Here is an 18,039-nt window from a genome sequence, read left to right on the forward strand (position 1 = left end):
GACAACTGGAACATACAGATTGAAAGCATATTATCTTAAAAGTCAAACAACTTTACTCGAAAAAAATAAAAGGGCAAACCCTTATCTACGCAGAATTAAAGACAGTGCAAAATATGGTATTATTTCTTGTAATTGACGCAATGGCATTCCCTCCCATGGCTGTCAATACATTCTGGATGCAAATAATTTCTCCTTTCTGAGATTAATTAACCTGGAGGCTAAGCACACTCCCTTCAACTGAGCTGCAAACATTTACAACTTGCCAACAGCACAACCACAACCACAACAATAATAACAGGCCAGTTTGTAAACTTGTATTTAACTCAATATTTCAGTGTGCCCAACATCTACTAGGGAATTAAAATCATTAAAATGTTTAAAGCCATTTGCAAACAAACCACATACGCGAGATGCTTCTTTTCAGATAATTCAACGTTGTTGGAGTAGTAATAAAGACAATTTATTGCACCACTTTTGTTGTCAAATTGTAACATACTATAATTTTCAAAAAATAAATGTTAACCAAACAAGAAATGATACACTTTTTGTTAAAAATCTGAAAACTCTAACACTGTTTTCAAATTCCTGAATGTTTCTGATTGGGAAACAACATGGAGATTATTCTTGTCATATAGGGGCTGTATTCTAGGTCATCCAAATTACAGTTTGGAGCTTTTCTTCCTCCTTTTTCCCTTTCCTTACACATTTGGGCTAACAAAACATCTTGGAGTTTGACAAAACCACTTTATGCTCTTATAAACAGAGAATAAAGCTGTGCTTTGTGTGAGCTCTTCATAGTAGTGTTATAAAAATGGTGTAAACTGTGGTCTGAAATCCCACTTTTGCTGCATTCTCCCAAACCATCATTTGTCCGTTCAATAGCAAACCAGGAGTATTCTATTAAGCCAGATAAAAAAAGGGAAAAGAAAGCAGGAACTGTGTGTGTACATTTATATATTAGCTTTCTTAACAACACTGAGAGCCAGGCTTCTCAATTCAACCTCAAGACACCAGTTCAAAAGACCAGAAATGAGTAGTAGTGACCATCAGGTCTACACACACACCCTTTCCTCAAAGGAAAATTACAAGCTTTTGCTTCTGACTAGAGTCAAACCATAGTCTGTCACCACATTTCAACAAAACACAAGTTTGGCTTTGCACACAAATTTGCACCAAGGTAAGTAGATTTGGGAAGATTTCAGGTTGTTTTCAGGATCTTGTTAATTGCATAGTCCGCACACATATACCCAGCCTAAATGAAACAATCAGTTCCCTAACTATTGTGATTAAGTTCTATGGTAGTGTAAAAATCTGCATTTTTAAGAATCTCCAAGAATTATTATTCAACAGTATGGATTCACTCTTCCTGAGGTTGGCATCATAAAATCATTCTTTCCATTAGAGTTTTTTTTTTTTCTGAAGCCAAGCATACTACTTTCTTCCAGGCCATCCCATACTTCCTCAAGGCATGAGCAAGTGATGCATGCAACATGACAGAATGGGTTCATACCTTCATTGGTAAAGACCCTATAAATTAAATCAATTATCTGGTTTGCTACCTATACGTATGCACATATGTGCACACACATACATACACACATACATTACCCACAGCATTTCTGCATTTCATTAACATTCATTTTATACCTCAAGCAACTAAACAGTTCAATAACATTCTCCTTTTAGATGGTGCTAACAAACAGGCATATTCTACATACCTGGCATGCATACTCTAAAACAAATGGTTTCTATGAGGTTTACTCCAAGTAACAGTTGAAAAGAACTACATATCATCCCTTGAGAAGCTTCTTCCCATCCCGTTTGGGAAATGAAATGGAGTTGGAGCAGCCTAGTGCTTCTGGTGAAGACCCCCTGAGAAATCCAGCTTCTCTGAATTTTATGTTTTTGTTTTAATGTTTGCATATTTGTATTTTTTTAGATTGAGTGCTGACACTTTTATGTTAAGCTGCTTTGAGTCTTCTTCGGGAGAGATAAAGCAGAGTATAAATAATAAATATAATAATAATAATAATAATAATAATAGTAATACATCAATAACCTACAGTTTGGCTATACTTGGGCCAGAAGCATGTCAAAGAATTGCACTGGAGGGTTAAGACAGGCCCACAAACACTCTGGTGGGTCGGTATTTTTTGGAGCATGGGTAAGCATGAGTATCGAATACATGGATAAGGACGTCACACTGTTCTTTTTCATACTGCCTTGGTTTATTAAATAAAGTTTATTTGTAGCAAGTCATGTCTTTTGTTTTGGTTTGGTTGTCTATTGTGATTCGTCTTCTGGAACCAGCTCTCATCAAGATTTGTTCAATAACAGTCCCCATCATTCCCAGCCACATGGCACAGTGTTAGTTGAGGTTGTCACCCAATGCTTCTGAATGGCATTGGGTTGAATGAGTTGTTGAAGAACATCACAGGCAGGTGGACATAGGCCTCAGAACAGTTTCAGGCTGGGATCATGCAGTTCCCTTTCAAAATCAGGAACTTGGTTGGGGGGCAAAACTAAGGATAACCAGAAATGTGAAGGCTAGACAACTGGTTACCCACATATAATACTTCTGTCATGTCCCAAATCCAAATGACAGTCATACTACTTTTACAGGAAGATATATTTTCAAAGTCCCCTCTCCCTGAAGCAGGATAGTAACTGTATAGCTTGTTTGGAGGTTCTAGCAAAGGAGCACAGCTTATTATATACCCAGGACTGAAGACTGGAGACCTCGGTACACTTCTTCTATTCCTGGGACGTCATTCTCATCCATTGTGTGAGCAGCTTCAGGAGGGATGCACATGGAGAAGTGTGGGAGGAAGGGGACACCTGCCCAGCCAACCAGATCAGCCAAATCAACCCTGGTGATCAATGGGGTGACAGATGTCACAGCTAGATCTGCCCCACATCCAGTAACTCTATAGCAGGAATGCGTAACTCCCATACTCCCACTGAATTTTGGACTTCAACTTGTTGTTGTGTGCTTTCAAGTCGTTTCTGACTTAGGTTGACCCTGAGCAAGGACCGGGTAAATGACCTTGGAGGGCCGTATCCTGCCCCCAGGCCTTAGTTTGAGGACCCCTGGGCTACAGTTTCCCATCCCAGCTCAAAGGTTAGCATAGTGCTTCCTATCCCCTCCCCTACACATAAGCACACTACTAAACAGATTCAGGTGACAAGATAAGGAGGTAGTCTGGAAACAGCATTGTGGCTTTCCTGGACAAAACTGCTCAGTTTTAGAAAGAAGAGAAGACTTTAGCCGTACAAAGCAGTCAGGGTCATAACACTAGCTGCCCTAGATTATCTAACTACCAGTATCAAACGGTTTATGGCCTATGGTGTTTGCACCTTATAGCAAATGTTTGCAATTCATCCTGCTAAACAGCAGCCTTTCTGGTACAAAGTAACAGGGTCTTAGTGGACTGGGACCTTGGATTGAGGCCACCTAGGACTAATCTCACATGTAAAAAGCAATGTACAGTATAGTTTCCATATACTTGAAGCATGGTACAGAATCACACAAGAGGATGTTGAGAGGCCCACAAACACTCAGAGGGAGTACATGGGTGAAACTGTGGATATTGAATCTGTGGAAAAGAGGATTGTAATATACTTTGACTGGAAGTATACCACAGAATGACACTAAAGGGCTTAGATAAGCCTCAGAACAGTTTCAGGTGGTAATATTTTTCAGAGAATGGGTAAGGGAAAAAGTGGGTATTGAATCTGTAGATATGAAGGTTGTGTCGTACAAATGAATATGCAGCATCCACCAGATTATTCCAAGTGGGTCAGGAGGAATGGCTCAACACTCCCATGCCTCAAATATGAAGGAACATGGCTTTCTGATTGGACAGCGGACGACTGCAAATTCTCCTTTCCCCCACTAATATCAAGTATCTGCAGATGCTTCCAGCAAGACGCCAGAATAAGAATAGAATGGGTAAACACACACACACACACACATGACAGAACAGAGCAGGGAAGTTATGGATACCTTTTATGAAAATGAACAGCAGTGGTAATCATCAGCATCTAACCCATATTCTATTTCCTTCTTTGAACTGCGTTGTTCAATATCCTTCTGAAGTCTCCCACAAAACTGTGGTTTACAGGCTGAAGCAACACAGCTGAATGACAAGAACTGAAGGGATGTTTCATATTAGGAACTCCAGGAACGTGTGAGCCAATGTTCACATTATCTCAGCGACAACTCATTAGGCTATAGTCCTTTCTGCAACTTCGGCTCCTTCCCCCTGCCCATGTGTGCTCTTCCATAAACACACACTGCTATTCAAGCCAGAGAAAGAGACCACCCTGCTGGAAAGAACTGCCCTTCAGCTTCAATACAGGACTTTGGGGGGTGGGGGGGCTGGTCCAAATGTCCTGAGGCAGAGTTGAGAAGAAGCAAGGGCTGATCCAGACCTCCTCTTTCTCCCAATTGTCATTTAAAAATAAAGCAAAAAAGTAACTTGGAGAAAGAAGATGTTCTATACTTGCAACTTGAGCACATTCAATTAGCTGTTGTGTCTGCACTTGGTCTTGACCATTAAACACACATGTTATGGCTTAAAATGGCCAATGCTGTGCATCCACATATCATTGCACTGCCACTCTCGTGGGCCACACTGGCTAAAAATACTGGAACTTGTAGTACAACAACACCTAGAGCAGTGGTGGGTCCCCAGATGTTTTGGCCTTCAACTCCCAGAAATCCTAACAGCTGGTAAACTGGCTGGGATTTCTCTGAGTTATAGGCCAAAACACCTGGGGACCCACAGGTTGAGAACCACTGACCTAGAGGAGTGCATGTTTCCCATACCTGGTCTGGAGGTAGGCATTAAAAGCTATTCTAAAACTGAGATTCAGGGAAAACTTACTCAGATAAAGCCCTACAAGCATTCAACACATTACCCATTCCCGAGGATGTTAATTCTTATAACAATTCCATTCTATCCCACTCCCACAACTTTAAGATTACTCGGCATTGCATCTGAATAATGTGTTTCCACCAATGAAAGCTCATCTATCTATCTATACGCATAATAAAAGTGGAAATATGTATGTGGCTGAGGTGCCCACTTACTCCAACAGCCTCCCACTTCCACAAACAGCTATAGTTCCCACTACTCAGCACCCATTCCTCAGGAGACATCAAAGGCTCTCCCTCAAATGACATTGCAGGTTATAGTGAGCTCCATAATTATGTAGCCCAAGCCCTGCCAATGTCCTCCACCAACACTATCCTGCCCACCACCCAAGTGAAGGCTTTCATATGGGGACCATTTCATTTTAGACTGTATGTGTTTCCTCCATCACAGGTATCCCAGTGTTTCTGACTCTCTCTATTAGTATGGAATTTGCATGGCCCCACCCACTGCCTCTCCCTTAACCCTCTCCTATTCTTTTCTATGGCACACAGCAAACAGAGGAATTCATCAGCAACTGAACATACTAGAGAGCTTTGGGGAGAATTCACCATGATTTATAGAAGTTGTAGAGACTGGGATGTATAAGTCACCTGCAATCAATGAGTACTCTGAACTCCACCAAAGATGGAACTGGACCCACTTGGCACACAGAGGCCCCATGACCAACAAAAAATACTGGAGGTTTTTGGGAAAAATTCACCTTGATTTGGGGGAGTTGTAGTTCACCGACATCCAGAGAGCACTGTGAACCCAAACACCGATGGATCTGGACCAAACTTGTCATGCATCCCTGATATGCCAAAATTTGATTGCTGGGGGGGGGGGGGGGGGGTTGAGGGGAACTGTGCTTCCTTTCTGGTAGTTGTAGTTCACCCACAACCAGAGAAATGGTGACCTCCAGCAATGATGGACCTGGACCAAACTTGGCACATAGAACCCCAATGGCTAATTCAACCTACTAGGGAATTTGAGGGGACTGACTCGCCATAGTGGCAGTTGTAGTTTACCCTACAGTCAGAGAGCACACTAAACCCCACCAATGATGCATCCAGAGCAAACTTGTCCAACATAACAAATGAAGGCACTGCTGGAGTTATAGTTCACCCACAACCTTATGCATTTTGTACAATTAAAAACTGACTTTTTCAAATTACCTGGGCAACGCTGGGTACCCAAGCTAGTAAATAAAAACCAGTTATTCTTAAAGGTGCTGCTACATTTGTTTTTTCCCTCCCCTTCCTCCTTTTCAGGTAGACCCTGAAATAAACCTTTCTAAAAAGCCATCCCTACCTAGCAAAAGGGAGAAAAATAACCAGACCAAAAGATCAACACTACACAAAACTGGTTGAACTCATCGCCAGCTGAACATACAATTAAGTGTTTGGTGGCTGACAATAAAAATAAAATAGGAGTGTGTAATAAAAAGGAGTACGTGCCGAAGTCTCACTCTGAAAAAGAACTTCAATAGGATTCCCACCCCTTTTTCACAGGAAATAGAGATGCTGAAGCCGTTGGCATCATCCCCTGGCTGCTTAGAAATTCTATAACGATAAAAAGAAGAAAGCAGGATTGTGTAGCTGCTACTTTCTGGCTTTGAGCACATCTGAAATTAGTCTGAGACAAAGAGGCATTTTGAAGGCACCATTAACAGGAAAAGATACAAACAGCATCTCTCGGGAAAGCGTATATTAATGTTCGTTCTCAGATACAAATATGAAAAGTAAAAGGTCAAAACATAAGTGGGTCGGTACGTCTCAGGCTGTGGTCTATTATTTTTCACTTGAGATCTTTCATTCACTCTTCCCCAAGAAAAAGAAGAGCTTTGACATTTCAATCATATGCAGCACAGAAAAACACAAATGAATTAAAACTGCTGGACGGCTTCATGGTTATTCAACATTTGAACACTCGGTCACAAAGCTTACATTGTCCAAGGAGAGTTCTGTCAGGAAAATCGACATCAACCCAACAATTTCAGGGCGAAAGAGCCCAAGGCATTTAAAGTTCACATGGCATTGCAAGCAACAGGCCTACTATAGTGGCATGCAGGGCCAGCCTAAACATTTTTTCCACCTGAGGCAAATATCTCCCACAAAGAGAGTCCAAGGACGCTGGCAACTGAAACACTGAGGTTGAAAAGACCACAAGGGCAATGCGGTCCAGCCCCCTGCCATGCAGTGATGCACAACCAAACACTCCTGACAGATGGCCATCCAGTCTCTAGATAACTCCATCACACAACATACAAATCAAAGTTGTTTGACCCTGGATTTTCTTGTCAAAGAAAAGTAGGAATTAAACTCTTAAGTGTGCTCATTAGAAAAACTTTTCACACCTCACTTCTAGGAGCATATTCCTAGGCCCCTTCCACACAGCTGAATAAAATCTTAGATTTTTTGCTTTTAACTGGGATATATGGCAGTGTGGACTCAACCCAGTTCAAAGAAGATATTGTGGGTTATTCTGCCTTGTTATTTTGGGTTATATGACTGTGTGGAAGTGCTCTAAGTAAAACAATCTCTACATACACAAGCTACCCTAGATAATTCAGCAATTCAAAACTATCCTACTTCAACTCAAAGATAGGCACCAGAGAGAAAAGAAAAGGTAGAAGAGCCAAGTGGCCTCAGGATTGGGATTGCTGCTTTTAGACTAGTACTGGAACTACCTCATCTTCTTGCACTGCAGGCCCTTCCACACAGCCATATAACCCAGAATATCAAGGCAGAAAATAGCACAGTATCTGCTTTGAACTGGGTTATCTGAGTCCACACTGCCATATATTCCAATTCAAAGCAAATATTGTGGGATTTTCTGCCTTGATATCTTGGGTTATATGGTTGTATGGAAGAGCCCTGCAACTCCCATCTGGAAGTGCCTAGAGGTGTAGTTCAGCAACATTTGCTGTCCAAAAGTTCCCCAACTCCCATTATAAAAGTTTAAATTAATATTTCAACCAGACCTAAATATATCACTCCAAATTAAAGAGCATTATTAAAAACCCAGAAGCAGTATTTCTAAATTATTCACATAGGCAGGGTTTTCTTTTCCTCTAGAGTACATTTTGAGGAAGGAACTGGCAAAACCACCCTTGCTGAAGAAAAGCCTCTGAAATGCATGGGGTCGTCATAAGTTAGCAGGTGACTTGGAGGCATACACACACAGTTTGTAGCTCCGAAGTTCCTTTTCTTGAAAGAACATAATTTTGAACTTGCACCACAAAGTATACATAAATTAAGGAAAACTGCTACCACAAAACACAGTTTGAATCTTTAAAAAGTAGGTGTCAAAGAGAAAGAACACAATAAATCACAGGATAGCAATTATACTTCTCATTCTGAACACACAATGCATTCCAGGAAGGAGGTGGGTTGCAGCCTTGTCCTTCTCCCCTCTCCTAATACAGTACACTTATGATCTCTTTTCTGAACTGTATTCACCCACTGTTTATTTCCCCTTCTGTCTCCTGCTGTGAAATCTAAGATTGGAAAACATCTACTAACAAGGCAGGACCAAGAAACAGAGCTCTTTGACAATATTTTATTGATCTGTCCAATCCTGAATCCACCTTGAATTGAGACTCTGAACTTGAAATGTCCCTTTTGTACCTTCTTTTTTTCATTTCCAAACATATTTTCTGGATGTGGTATTGTGTCATGACGGCATTTCTCAAAGTGAGCCTTCCAGAGGTCTGGTTGAAGCCACATTGATGACAACCGGTACAGCTCCTAAAGAGCACTTCATCTATCTCCAATTTATGACACCAAAGTCAAGAGATAGAAAAGAGAAGAAACCATTCTGAAAAGTCCCTTTTCTCTCTTTCTGAAGAGTACAGGGGATGTTTTTTCAGCCTAACATTCATCTCCCAAATCCTTCCATTCCAGAATACCAATCATCAAAAGTTTGCATAAATCCACTCTTTTCATTTTCCTACCCTACCCTGGGAACAAGGGGGTCTATTTTGAACTATTATAACTTAACCATAGTACTAACCGGAGCCAGCTATAGGGAGCACACGATGCCCCTACTAAAGCAGCTCCATTAGCTGCCAATAAGTTTCCAGTCCCAATTCAAAGTCCTAAACAGCTCGGGTCCTGCCTAACTTTGTGTCTACACCCCACCCCCTATGACCCAATGCAGGCTCTAACCTTCTGGAAAGGCCCTCCTCTTGGTCCCACCTCCATCACAAGGGCGGTTGGTGAGGACAAGGGAGAGGGCCTTCTCAGTGGTGGCCCCCCGGCTATGGAACTCCCCACTCTGGGAGATTAGACAGGGCCCCACACTGTCCTCTTTTTGTAGGGACTTGAACACATGGCTCTTCAATCAAACCTTTGAGAATATTTAGTCCCTAGTTGCCCTACATAATAGTCACACATCCTGCACTTTATCCCATGTCCTTTCTTCATTACTGCATCTGGCACTTTCTTTATTCCAATGTTTACAGCCCGGCCATGGTGCCAGTAATTTACTGCCACTGTTAGAGGATTGCAGCTTGATTGAGTTTGAATTGATGTTTTTATATGTGCATGTGTTTTATTTTATTGTATTTTACATTGTGTTCACTTTTATGTTGTTTTTAGGCACTTTGTGCCGTCCGTAAGCCACCCCAAATCCCTTAGGGGAGATAGTGGTAGGATATAAGAGTGAAGTTGTTGTTTTTGTTGTTGTATAACTTCACTGATAACTGTTCAACTCTGTCTGAATTCTAGTTTCTTAAGGCACTTACTCACAACTTCAGCTGCACCACCTGGTAACCCACAATATAGTAACAAGCAAGATGATGATTATGTTGATAGTGATTTTGTACACTCCCTTTCCTCCTTCTCCTCACCCATTTTGCAAAAAGATGGGGCCTGAAGAAATCACTAACTTTATTCTGGGTGACCTTATTTCACTTCTCAGTGGGCACACACTCAATCACACACATCTGCCATTATACACATAAACAAACTCAATTATACTGGTTGTAAACTGTGGTGAACTTTTAAGATCTTAACTTCTTCAAGAGGAACACAATGAGTTGGAAGAAAGTTATCAATATTAAGGGCAAAGGGCGGGGGAAATAACTTGTCACGCATGTGGTAGAAACATTCTGACTACTCCTTTCACTTGAATTAATTACCCTTGCTGCCTTCTTAATTACTACCATTTTGCTGCACGTTTTATTATTTAAGGCTTCATCTAGCAGGATAAAATTGCAAAATTAAGAGGAGCAAGTACAGGCAAAGAGAAAACGCAATCTCTGTCTGCTTGCGTCGGGACACAGTACTATTTCTGGCTAGATATGAAATCATATTTGACTGGGGGGCTCAGGATTATACCAAACATATTATGACAATAAAATACTGCAGAGGTTTAAAAAGAAACCAAGAAAATACCATGAACCATATAACTTGTCCCTGAAACTAACCTATATACCACTTTCTAAAAAAATTGTCCTTCTCAAAAACAGGAAAACTGACACAAGTTGTTACATCAGGATTAAACACTGCCTTCTTTACATGATGATTACTATGTTGTTTAAATACATTCTCAGGAGTGTAAATTGTGCAGCTGTTCAAATGTTGCTGAACTGCAAGTCCCAGCATTCCTAGTCATTAGCTATGTAGGCTATGTCAGCCAGAAGTTAAAGAACAACATCTGGAGTGCTGTGTAATTCCCACCTGACAATATAAGTGCACGCTTAAGTATTTATGGGCATTTGACATATAAATCAGAATCAGCATGGCAAAGTGATTTGAGTGTAGGACTAGGACTCTGGGAAACCTGGCTTCAAAACCCTACTCAACCATGGAAACCACACTTTTTCAAGACTCAGAGGAAGGCAACAGCAAATCTATTCTAAACAAATCTTTTCAGAGAAAACTCTAGGATAGGATCACCCTACATCAGGGTCAACTTGAAAACACATAACAATAGAGATACACAGAGAGAGAGAGACACGTAATTGCATTAGCATATTGACATTACTGCCAGAAAGTGACATTCAAGTTGCCTCTCTTTTGTATGAAACACTAACATTCCTTAGCGGAAAATGGAAGATGTTCTTAATGGAATTTGGAAGCAGTTAAGTCTTCCCAGGAGGCACTGGTCCTAAAGACCAAATCCTGTTCCATTTTGCCTTGCTTGTTCATAATTTTAACCAAAATCAACACCCAAGCATCTGATGCTGTTAAGAGCGGGGGGGGGGGGGGATCCTTTTGCATAAAGTGGAGTCAAGTTCTAAATCCTCTTGAACTCTGAGAAACTAAGGTCAGCAGCTTGGCAGGGCATACAGCTGCCACAAGGTGACAATCCCTTGATGGATTGTCACCTTGTCGTGTTGAGGGGGGCTTGCATGTTCCAATGAACTTGCGGGTATAACCATCGGACTCATGCACTCCTAGGAGGGCCCACAGGGAGGCTCCAGACCGAGCACAATCTGAAGTCCTGAAGACCTCAATGGCAGATCAGGTGGAAGATAACATGGTACATGTTACAACGGCTGTGAAGGCAGAAGAAGGCTGCAACAGATTGAGAAGCCACTGTCATCATGTTAACCACACCACTGGTTGGGACCCTCACTCTGAGAAGACTGTGTGTTGATTGGTTGTACACCGACCTCCACACACTAAAAAAACTCACGCACAGGTGTCTGGCAAGAACTTGGGCAACCATTATATTAGGACAATGAGAGATTGCCTAAATAAGTATATAACCCCCCCCCCCCACACACACACACACACTTTTTTTGTTAATCCAAAAAAGATGTCTTTTTGTTTTTTAAAGGCAGGGTGAGAAATCTCACGCACCTCCAGTGTACCCACCAAAGTTCCCCTGTCAAATTGCACACCTTAGTTAAAGAAAGCGGGGGGGGGGGGGGGTTGAGAAGGTTTACAACTTTCTTCCACTTTGTGCAGAAAAACACAGTTAACAGTATCCGCTGCTTGGGCACTCTCCTTGGATTTAAATTCTGAACAGGCAAGGCAGCTGGAACAGGATTCATCTCATATACGAGGGTGAGTCAAAAAGTTTTGCCTCCTATATCATTAAAATGTTATGAATGAACATATAACAGCAGAAGTTGCTACTGATCATAGCCTGAACTGTCCTCTACACAAAACTACCATTCAACATAAAGGTAAAGGTTTTCCTCTGACATTAAGTCCAGTCGTGTCTGGGAGTTGGTGCTCATCTCCATTTCTAAGCTGAAGAGCCAGCATTGTCCGTAGACACCTCCAAGGTCATGTGGCCAGCATGACTGCATGGAGTGCCGTTACCTTCCCACTGGAGTGGTACCTATTGATCTATTCACATTTGCATGTTTTTGAACTGCTAGGTTGGCAGAAGCTGGGGTTGACAGCGGAAGCTCATGCCGCTCTCTGGATTCAAACCTTCGACCTTTCGGTCAACAAACTTAGCAGCTCAGCGGTTTAACCCACCGCGCCACCAGGGACGTCCACCATTCAATGTAGTCAACATCAATTTGTACACATTTGCACCACTGTTTACACAAGCATCAAAACAATTTTGGGTTTTGCTTGGTGACCCATGATTTTAAAGCTGTTTTAACGTCATTCAAGTCACTGAATCGGAAACCACCTAAGCTGTCTTTCAGAGCTCCAAACAGGTAAAAGTCAGAAGGAACAAAATCACAAACATTCCTCAAGTGATTGTGGATTTCCTTAGGTGCACAACCTTCTTTTGCCAGAAATTCAATGATGACTCTTTCTTTTAGCTTCAGACACTACTCAAAATACTGTATCAGTAGAGTAAGGTTACCTCTATCATATCATGCATAGATAGTCAAGTAGCTGTGAAAGAAATAAAAGTTAGAGCAATGGAGGCATTACTTTTTGACCCACCCGTGTACAAGTCGAGGGCAGGTTTTGGGACCAAAATTTTGGTTTATGCTGGTTGAAATTGTTTTTCATTTGAAATATTGTATTGTTCTTTCGTGTTTTGTTGAACTAAAAATAAGATACATGCAGTGCGCATAGGTTCATGGTTCTTTCAGACTGTTGGCCCACTCAACAGTCTGAAGGACCAAGAACTGCTTTAAAAGTTTCTCTATGGCAGCGTTTTTCAACCTGGGGATCAGGACCCCTGTGGGTTGCGAGGGGGGCTTCAGAGGGGTCGCCAAAGACTGTCAGAAAACACATATTTCTGATGGCCTTAGGAACCCCTTTGGCAGAGAAGCTTGAAGATCTCTTCTCTTCCTTTAATGTCACTCAAGGTATTGAATCTGAAACCACATAGATTGTCTTTCAGAGGATCTCCGGCTTCTGTGTACTTTGGCACTGAATGACATTTAAACAGCTTTAAAATCATGGGTCACGAAGCAAAACCCTGAATTTTTCCAAAATGGTGTTGATGCCTGGGTTAAATGATGGTACAAGTGTGTACAAATTGATGTTGACTGTGTTGAACGGTAGTTTTGAGTAGAGGACAGTTCAAGCTATGATCTGTAGCAACTTCTGCTGTTATATGTCCATTTGTAATGTTTTTATGACACAGGAGACAAAACCTTTTGACCCACCCATGTACATCCTGCATATCAGAAATTTACCTTACGATTCATAACAGTAGCAAAATTAGCTATGAAGTACCAACAAAAATAATTTAATGTTTGAGGGTCACACAACATGAGAAACGGTATTAGGGGGTAGCAGCAGAAGGTTGAGAGCCACTGCTCTATGAGAATGTTCACATTTACTAGCCTCCCCGGCTCAAACAAACCAAGTGGACATCCTGCAGGTTTTGTACTGTGTTTTGAAGGCAAGGAATCCCACCATGCAACCTCAAGCCTGCCCTGTTCTCTTCTTTCTCCATGTTTTCCGGCTGCTCCCCCTTTCAGCAAATGAGATGCAGATCCTCTTTGCACACTAGCAACTGAATGGCCGCCTGCACTGAGAGAACTTTCACCTGAGCCTGAATCTCTCTCTGGGAGAGGAGAGTGTGGGGGGGGGGGTCCTCTCCTTTCGCTTTTCCCGAAGAGATCAAGAGCTGGGAAGGGACCCCAAAGACTGGGCAAAGGAAGCACACACAAACACGCCCCCATTGGCTTCTTCCTCTGCTCCTCACACCAATTCCCTTTCACACAGAGAGACCCAGAAGCAGCAAGAGCACGCACAAGCTGCCCCTTCCTTCCCTTCAAACAATGGATCAGCTGCTTTCCAGGCTCCCTTCGAGAGACCCTCGAGAGACCCTCGTTTCTCTCCCCCTCCCCTTTCGCAAGGATCTCTCCCTCCTCCAAACACACAATCTACACACAAAGATCCTTTTGAGAGCTCACACTTTTTTGTCCTCTTTTGCATTATTATTATTTTCGAGGAGGACGGGGGGGGGGGGGATTCATTGTCCTTCTATCAAAGGAGGAAACCTGCAAGGTTTATTGCTGTGGTTCAGTCTGATCCAGGGAAGGAAGAAGGCTGGTGAGGTGGAAAGAGGTTGCAGGAAGGTTTACTCATACTCACAACTCGGCGGGATCTCTGACACACACTCACACATATCTCAATATTGACACTCTGGTGTCCTTTTTAGTGAGAAAAGAGGGGAAGGAAAGCAAGCAAGCAAGCACCTCCATGGCCTCCTTCTACTGGTTCTCCCCAAGACATGGAAAAAGTCCAACACACATGCACATATCAATATTTGCAAGGGAGAGAGAGAGAGAGTTCCCCACATGTGTGTCATTTCTGTTTTGTGGTGAGACAGGGACAAAAAGGCATGAAGGGCCTCAATGATCCCACCTTCCTTGGGATGTGGAGTAAAGTCACATGAGAACGCACTGAGTGACACAAGAAGCTTCTTACTTTTCGCTATTTTTCTATTTGGTGAGGAAAGAAAAAGGATGTGAAGGAGAAAAAGCCAAGTGCCTCCATGGCCTTCCTCTAGCTTGGTTGGCTGGATACAATTCTTCAAAATTTTAGATTTGCTTAAATTTCTGTCGTGATTGAATGTTAGGCTCCTTCTACACAGCTGAATAAAATCCTACACTTTGTTGTTGTTTATTTGTTCAGTTGCTTCGGACTCTTTGTGACCTCATGCACTATCTGCTTTGAACGGCAATATATGGCAGTTTGGACATGGCTAACCCAGTTCAAAACAGATATTAAGGGATTTTCTGCCTTGATATTCTGGGTTCTAGGGCTGTGTGGAAAGGGGACCTTAGATATACAGTGGTTGATCAATTATGTTATTATTACTTAATTTTTTGTTTCTCTGTGGTCCTTTTAATTAGGTATTGTTGCGAATTGTTTGGGATCTTGGGGGGGGGTAGTTATCATAAAGTTTTATCATTCTTATGAGGATTCCTCTTTCGGGTCTCAGGGTGATTTAGGGGAAAAGGCAGGCCTGGGCCAACTTGGGTCCTCCCTCCAAGGGTTTTGGACTTCAACTTCCACCATTCCTATAGAAACGCAATTTGCTCCATCTATTGGATTAGGGCAGTGGTTCTCAACCTGGTGTCCCCAGATGCTTTTGGCCTACAACTCCCAGAAATCCCAGCCAGTTTACTAGATGTTAGGATTTCAGGGAGTTGAAGGCGAAAAACATCTGGGGACCCAAGGTTGAGAACCACTGCATTAGGGAATCCTGGTATTCCTCGCATGGTGAGGTACTGAGATGTCCTGGAACCACTGCTATGATTCCATTGTGATGAGTCATGACAGTTAAAGTGGTGTCAAACTGTATTAATTCTATAGTTTAGACCAGTGAGTCTCACCTTGTGGGTCCCCAGGTGTTTTGGCCTCCAACTCCCAACAATCCTAACAGCTAGTAAACGGCTGGGATTTCTGGTAGTTGTAGGCCAAAACACCTGGGGACCCACAGGTTGAGAACCACTGGCCTACAACTCCCAGAAATCCCAGCCAGTTTACCACCTGTTAGGATATCTGGGAGTTGGAGGCCAAAACATCTGGGGACCCACAGGTTGAGAGCCACTGCCTAACAGCCTCAGGGCCTTTCCTTTTCGCTTGAGCAGCTGAGAGGGGAAAAGGAAGGTGCCTGAGGCTGACAGGAGTGGTGGTGGTTGAACTCCAAAACCCCTGGAGGGAGGGCCCAAATTGGCCCAAGCCTGGGCAAAGGGGAGCCAGGGAAACTCACCCACAAGCACAACACCCTCATATCTATCTACACTGGGAGGGGGGAGGGCATCCACACTTTGGTGCCCTTTTAGTGAGGGAAACGTGGGGCTCTTCTAGACAGCCCTCTATCCCAGGATATCAAGGCGGAAAATCCCACAGTATCTGCTTTGAACTGGGTTGTCAGAGTCCACACTCGGATAATGGAGCATATTCTGGGATAGTAGGAAAGAAAGAAGGGAGGCGCATCCCACCCCTTCCCTTTTGGGACCTCCTCGGGATGATACAAGGGAGCCTTGGGATGAGGGCTGCGCAGGGAAGCCAGGCAAAGTCATATACACACACAGAGAGAGGGGGGAGTGGGGGTGTTTGCAAAGGAGGTCCCTTTGTGTCCCTTTGGGGGGGGGGGGAGAGAGAGAGAGTGAGCATCCTCCCTTTGGGGTCTCCCGGGGAGAGGAGGGAGGGAGGGAGGGAGCCGCTCTCCGTGGAGACTCACCAGGACGACGTTGAAGCGCTCCTCCAGCTCGGCGGGCTCCGGCAAGGGCAGCTTGAGCGGCGGGCCCGGCGGAGCCCTGAAGTCCGCCGGCTGCGCGTCCATGCTGCCCGCGTTGCCCATGGCGGGGCCGGTGGAGGAGGGGGCCCTTAATCCCGGGGCCAGCCGCCCTCGCCCTCGCCGCCGCTCTCCTCCTCCTCCTCCTCCTGCTAATGCCTCTGCCTCTGCCTCCGCGGGGTTCCCTCTCCAAAGCAGCAGCAGCAGCGCCGCCGCCACGTTGGGGCCGATGCCTTCCCCGCCCACCTTCCTCCTCCTCCTCCTCTTCCAAGGCCAGCCCCGCGCGAGACACACCGAGGCACGAGCCCTTTCTCTCCGGCGCGGTCTCTCGGTCTCTCTCTCTAGCAAGGAGCGCCCTCGCGGCGCCACCGGGGAGAGGGGCTCTCCTCCTCCTCCTCCACCACCCCACGGCCACGCCGCGCCATCCCACCCCCCGAGAGACAGGGAGGGAGGGAGGAAGGAAAGCTCCCGGTCCCCCTCCTCCTCCTCCTCCACAAAAGGGGCCGCCCAGCAGCAGGGCAGGCGGAGCAAAGGCAAGAGCAAGGGAGGCGGGGGCGGCACAAAGACCCCTCGCTCGCGCTCTCTCTCTCTCTCTGCTCCGCGCCCCCTCCCCTCTCCTCCGCCGGCCCCGGGGAACCCTGGGAAAGGGAGTCCTGCTCCCAGACCCTCCCTCCACCCCTCCCTACCCCGCAGCACACGGCGCCAGAGGGGAAAGCCCAGGAAAGACAACGCCGCCCATTGGGTGACAACACCTTCAGGATGGCAAAGGGCAAGGTGGCTTACAAAAAAAAAATACAAAAAAAATGCATCCATTGGTTGCCAACGCTTTAAGGATGGCAAAGGACAAGGTGGTTTGGAAAAAAAATACAAAAAAATTATCCATTGGTTGACCTCACAACCTCTGAGGATGCTTGCCATAGATGCAGGCGAAACGTCAGGAGAGAATGCCTCTAGAATATGGCCATACAGCCCGAAAAACCTACAACAACCCAGCGATTCCGGCCATGAAAGCCTTCGACTATACATCCATTGGTTGCCAACACCTTAAGGATGGCGAAGGATAAGGTGGCTTACAAAAAAAATACCAAAAACAAAATCATGCATTCCAACGCCTTCAGGGTGGCAAAGGACTAGGTGGCTTACAAAAAGAAAATACAAAAAAAATCATCCATTGGTTGACCTCACAACCTCTGAGGATGCCTATCATAGATGCAGGCAAAATGTCAGGAGAGAATGCCTCTAGAACATGGCCATTATAGCTTGAAAAACCTACAACAACCCAGTGATTCCAGCCATGAAAGCCTTCGACAATACATCCATTGGTTGCCAACACCTTCAGGATTGCAAAGGACAAAGTGGCTTGGAAATAATAATACAAATGAATCCATTGGTCGCCAACACCTTGAGGATGGCAAAGGACAAGGTGGCTTTGAAAAACAACACCAAGATCTCCTTGCCTCATCTATCCATTCTCAACATCTTCATGGCA

The 18,039-nt window shown here is 44.1% G+C and overlaps 1 protein-coding gene across 13 annotated transcripts in view; it reads right to left on the reverse strand.

The window, feature by feature from the left end:
- The window catches only part of FMNL2 (formin like 2), a 238,118-nt gene extending 220,992 nt beyond the window's left edge, over positions 1 to 17,126 (reverse strand). For 6 of the 13 annotated variants that reach the window (XM_060776951.2, XM_060776997.2, XM_060776960.2 and 3 more), the window contains exon 1: positions 16,497 to 17,126. In XM_060776951.2, the coding sequence (XP_060632934.1) occupies positions 16,497 to 16,616 (120 nt within the window). In that variant the 5' untranslated portion in view covers positions 16,617 to 17,126. The remainder of the gene's footprint in view (positions 1 to 16,496) is intronic. The other 7 variants (XM_060777029.2, XM_060777056.2, XM_060777021.2 and 4 more) reach the window with 2 other exon arrangements.
- Positions 17,127 to 18,039: the final 913 nt, after the last annotated feature.

This window comes from Anolis sagrei, chromosome 1 (assembly GCF_037176765.1).
Source record: "Anolis sagrei isolate rAnoSag1 chromosome 1, rAnoSag1.mat, whole genome shotgun sequence".
NCBI lineage: Eukaryota > Metazoa > Chordata > Lepidosauria > Squamata > Dactyloidae > Anolis > Anolis sagrei.